Here is a 5,687-nt window from a genome sequence, read left to right on the forward strand (position 1 = left end):
TGAAGCATCTCCATACGCTTATCTGAAATTCTCACCAATGAATTACATAAGTATCTCTATCTTTACTTTATGTTTTATTTACCTTTCAATTATTAAAACTCCATAACCATTTAAATCCGCCTGACTGAGATTTACAAGGTGACCATAGCTTGCTTCAAGCCGACAATCTCCGTGGGATCGACCCTTACTCACGTAAGGTTTATTACTTGGACGACCCAGTGCACTTGCTGGATAGTTGTGCGAAGTTGTGTAAAAGAGTTGAGATTACAATTGTGCGTACCAAGTTGTTGGCACCATTGAGTATCACAATTTCGTGCACCATTAGGTGAATTGGAGTCTGGTGTATCCTTTTCCTCTGGAGGTAGGTGAGTACGAGTAATGAGCGCCTTCAGATAGGTGTATCGACGCTTGTTGCGGTGCTCCAGTCACTCCATCTGCCAGTCTTTCCAGTCAAACCTCTGAAGGATCTAAAGGAACATCTGAGTAGTAGATGGTGTAGGAGGTGTGGGCGATGGTGGGGCAGAAGTAGGAGGAGTGTCGTCAGATGGGCCTGGATGTATGCTAGCAGAGGGAACTGGGGGTCAGATATACTTCCCATTCGGGACATATGGCTTTGGTGTCCCCAGCCCTATAGGGAACTCTAGATGCAGAGACAAGATCCGAAACTAGTGCGAGAAAGGGTAGGTTACCCGCAATCTGTACGTGCCCCATGGCCTGCCGGATGTGCCTCGGTAGGTTGAGAGGTTGTTTGGAGAGAATGCACCAGATGAGAACAGCCATGTCTGCAGTGAAGGTGGACTCATGAGTGCTCAGAAAGACATAGTAGGACATAATCTGCGCCCACACATGAGCCTCCAAGTTAAGTGCTGGAGCTGCAATGCTCTTAGGTCGAGTCCGAAGTTGTCTATAAATCCAAGTGCTGCCCGGTTGTGCTATAACTCCAAGGATACTATCCCAGTCAAACTGGTATGTCTGGCACTTGAGAGAGGCCTCTTGATAGGCGTCCAACCCCTCTAGTCCAGGTGGAAGATCTAATACTCACTGAATGGCCCCCTCGGAGACAGGGACTTGCTTTTGACGAATATAGACAGATTGCAGGGTCGGCAAGTGAAAGTTGGAGTAGAATTCAACTACCCAGGATAGATTGACCTATCGCGGCTGCCTTCTCAAGAATCCCCACTGTCTCCTCTCGATACAAGACTCCACAAAATCAGCAAGGTGTGTTGGAAGAATGAGTAGATGCTCATTATTGTAGTTCCTGTGAGACAGGATGGAGAACATCTGCTCACAGTAACAGCTAGGGAACCGTGCAGAGTCCCTAGCAGGAAAAGCTTTCTCTGCTTTATCAACTTTGATGACCCTCTTTGTCCGCTTTGCAGGCGGCTTGACGCTTGTAGAAGGTTGTGCCTTAGCCAAGGTTCTTTTAGAACCTTACCTTGTCGGTGTCTTATCAGTGGCCTTCCCATTTCCTTCTTGGGTACCCATCCTAAGGAAAAAAAGAAAGAGGAAGAAAATTAAATAGAGATAGCTAAACTGGAAGGAATAGATTCCAGGTGAAAATAAATGCCAAAGAAAATAAACAATGTCTTGAGTGCATGGTAGCTACAGCATGCAGGGAGGACATCAATGAAGAGCATAAAGGTATAGCATACAACTAGATGCAAGAGGCATAATGGCATGCAAATAAGAGGCATGAGAAACATAACTCAAGCATCAAAGTCCATAATAAGCGTCACATGGAAGAAAAAATAAATGAGCATTGGTATGATGACAGTTGTGAATGATAAACTCAATACAAGTGGATGGCAAGAGTTGTGAAAAAGAGGCATTAAGGTAGGAAGAATATAATAGAAAAGTGTTCAAAATGCCATGTGGGATTTTTCACAAACACTTGGTGTTCAAGTTAAAATAGGAATAAAAATAAGTAATCCAAGTGTAGATGAGTTCCATGAAAAAATATCAATTGTCAAATTACTCCTTATAATATCTGATGAGCGGATAATTTGTACGCTTTTTGGCATTGTTTTTAGTATGTTTTTAGTATGATCTAGTTAGTTTTTAGTATATTTTTATTAGTTTTTAGTTAAAATTCACTTTTCTGGACTTTACTATGAGTTTGTGTGTTTTTCTGTGATTTCAGGTATTTTCTGGCTGAAATTGAGGGATCTGAGCAAAAATCTGATTACAGGTGAAAAAGGATTGCTGATGTTGTTAGATTTTGACCTCCCTGCACTCGAAATGGATTTTCTGGAGCTACAGAATACAAATGGCACGCTCTCAATTGCGTTGGAAAGTAGAGCTCTCAACGGCGTTGGAAAGTAGACATCCTGGGCTTTCCAGCAATATATGATAGTCCATACTTTGCCCAAGATTTAATGGCCCAAACCGGCGTTCAAAGTCACCCTCAGAATTCCCAGCGTTAAACGCCGGAACTGGCACTAAAATGGGAGTTAAACGCCCAAACTGGCACTAAAGCTGGCGTTTAACTCCAGAAGGAGTCTCTACACGAAAATGCTTCATTGCTCGGCCCAAGCACACACCAAGTGGGCCCGGAAGTGGATTTTTATGTCATTTACTCATCTCTGTAAACCTTAGGCTACTAGTTCTCTATAAGTAGGACCTTTTACTATTGTATTGAGATATTGAGGGGTAGCTATCTTCATTGTTATGCTATCTTAGATCATTGGGAGGCTGGCCTCATGGCCATGCCTAGACCTTGTTCTTATGTATTTTCAACGGTGGAGTTTCTACACACCATTAGAACTGATGGCGGCATTCAAGAGAATCCGGAAGGTCTAACCTTGTCTGTGGTATTCTGAGTAGGATTCAATGATTGAATGACTGTGACGTGCTTCAAACTCCTGAGGGCGGGGCGTTAGTGACAGACGCAAAAGAATCACTGGATTCTATTCCGGCCTGATCGAGAACCGACAGATGGATAGCCGTGCCGTGACAGGGTGCGTTGAACATTTCCACTGAGAGGATGGGAGGTAGCCACTGACAACGGTGAAACCCTTGCTTAAGCTTGCCATGGAAAGGAGTAGGAAGAATTGGATGAAGACAGTAGGAAAGCAAAGAGACGGAAGGGACAAGCATCTTCATACGCTTATCTTTATATTTTATTCGCATATCACCATACCCATTTGAGTTTGCCTGACTAAGATTTACAAGGTGACCATAGCTTGCTTCATACCAACAATCTCTGTGGGATCAACCCTTACTCGCGTAAGGTTTATTACTTGGACGACCCAGTACACTTGCTGGTTAGTTGTGCGAAGTTGTGTTTATGCCATGGTATTGAACACCAAGTTTTTGGATTCATTATCGGGGTTTATTTGATTTGTGAAAAGTATTGATCACAATTTCGCGCTATCAATATCTACAAACTCAAAGATAATAAAATAAATACCCACATAAAGCTCTAACACTAATATAAAAATGCATGAGAGAAGAATGAAAAAGAAATCATAAATAATGAAGCTAATAAAAAATTGAAAATAAAATAAAAATAATTAAAGCAATAATTGAAAGAAGAAAGAAGGAGTAGAGGAGAGGAAGAGAAGAAATCTTCGATGAGGATGGAGAGATTGAGAGGAAAGAAGTGAGGAGGAAGAAGTAAGAAAAGTGAGAGAAGGAAGAAGAAAGAAAGAAGGAAGAAGAAAAGAGAAATAGGATTTGAAAAGAAAAGAAAAAAGAAAACTCATTAGGCGCCGCGCTGTGTTCAGGTTACATGGCGCTAACGACGCGTAAGCGGACATGCACGCTGAGGCGCGCGTAAGCATCCTTTGCGCGGACGCGTGCCCTAGTTTGTGCCAGCTGCGCGAGACCAACCTCGCGCATGCACAACTCTCGGGTCGTGGTGCAATAGGGGCCAAAATACAAACGACGCGGGCGCGTCGTGTGTGCGCATGCGTGTATGGCCATGTGTGGGAAAGGACGCGCACGCGTCAGTGACACATACGCGCGGGTGAGTTGATGCCTCTAGCATAGTTCCAGCCGCAGACCAGCACAACTCACGGGTAAAACATGGTTTTACGCTGATTGCCTTATGCACGCGGGTGTGCCACAGGCACGGACGCGTGGGTGCCAGATTGGTAAGGGACGCACACGCATACAGGGTGCGTGCGTGTGGGCTGGATTATGCCTAAAGCACATTTCGTGCCCAGCTCCCACTCAACTTACTGGTCAATCTCACCCAATTCGCATTCATAAAGGATACGGACACGTACTAGGTGCTTGCGCATCGAATGCATTTTTTATGCAGAATGTATGCATGAATGCTGATAAAGAGAAAACAAAATAAAACTAAGAAGGAAAAGGAACAATCATACCATGATGGGTTGTCTCCCACCTAGCACTTTACTTTAACGTCCTTAAGTTGGACGGTCTACAAGTTCAGTCTTCTTCTGCGTGTGGATCCGCCAAGAGGAGTATCTCCAGCTCCTTGTTGTCTTTCAGCTTCTCACCATGGTAGAGCTTCAAGTGGTGCCCATTGACCTTGAGGACATTGGGGCTTGAAGGGTGACTCAAGTGGACATCGCCGTATGGCTTAGCCTTTTCCACTCTGTAGGGACCTTCCTATTTGGATCTCAGCTTTCCAGGCATGAGTCTCAACCTGGAGTTGTAAAGGAGAACCAACTCCCTAGGGCAGAACTCCCTCCACTTGATGTTCTTGTCATGCACAGCCCTCACCTTCTCTTTGTATAGCCTGGAGTTTTTATATGCTTCTAGGCGAAGGCACTCCAATTTCTGTAGTTGCAACTTCCGCTCAGCCCCCACTTTCTCGAGTCTCATGTTGCATTCTCGCACTGCCCAGAAAGCCTTGTGTTCCACCTCCACTGGGAGGTGACAAGCCTTTCCGTAGACTAGGCGGAAGGGGCTCATTCCGATTGATGTCTTGTACGAAGTCCGATATGCCCAAAGCGCTTCTGCAAACCTGGTGCTCCAGTCTTTTCTATGAGGCTTGACGACCTTCTCCAGGATATACTTTATTTCTCTGTTAGACACCTCGGCTTGTCTATTGTTCTGGGGGTGGTAAGCTATTGCTACCTTGTGAACAATCCCATGTTTCTTTAGTAGACTGGAGGACGAAATTGTGATCATCAACAATGGCTCCAAAGGCTTGGTGCTCTCAAACATGAATCACACTTTATCACAACTCCGCACAACTAACCAGCAAGTGTACTGGGTCGTCCAAGTAATACCTTACGTGAGTAAGGGTCGATCCCACATAGATTGTTGGTATGAAGCAAGCTATGGTCATCTTGTAAATCTCAGTTAGGCGGATAATAATTATTATGGGAAATATAAAGAGATACTTGCTTAAATAATAAAGGATAGAAATACTTATGTAAATTAATGGTGGGAATTTCAGATAAGCGTATGGAGATGTTTGTCCCTGTTGAATCTCTGCTTTCCTACTGCTTTTATCCAATTTTATCACTCCCTTCTATGGCAAGCTGTATGTAGGGCATCATCGTTGTCAATGGCTACATCCCATCCTCTCAGTGAAAATGGTCCAAATGCTTTGTCACAGCACGGCTAATCATCTGTCGGTTCTTAATCAGGTTGGAGTAGAATCCAGTGATTCTTTTGCGTCTGTCACTAACGCCCAGCCTTCAGGAGTTTGAAGCTCGTCACAGTCATTCAATCCCGGAATCCTACTCGGAATACCACAGACAAGGTTA

The 5,687-nt window shown here is 44.2% G+C and overlaps 1 protein-coding gene across 1 annotated transcript; it reads right to left on the bottom strand.

Moving 5' to 3' along the window:
- Positions 1-1,149: 1,149 nt before the first annotated feature.
- On the bottom strand, positions 1,150-5,103 carry LOC110275715 (uncharacterized). The gene is made up of 3 exons (XM_021131932.1): positions 4,616-5,103; positions 1,436-1,486; positions 1,150-1,258 (listed from the first exon to the last, which is right to left on the bottom strand). Exons 1-3 carry the CDS (start codon positions 5,101-5,103, stop codon positions 1,150-1,152), a joined length of 648 nt encoding a protein of 215 aa, XP_020987591.1.
- Between the last annotated feature and the right edge of the window lie 584 nt (positions 5,104-5,687).

This window comes from Arachis duranensis, chromosome 9 (assembly GCF_000817695.3).
Source record: "Arachis duranensis cultivar V14167 chromosome 9, aradu.V14167.gnm2.J7QH, whole genome shotgun sequence".
Taxonomy (NCBI): Eukaryota; Viridiplantae; Streptophyta; class Magnoliopsida; order Fabales; family Fabaceae; genus Arachis; species Arachis duranensis.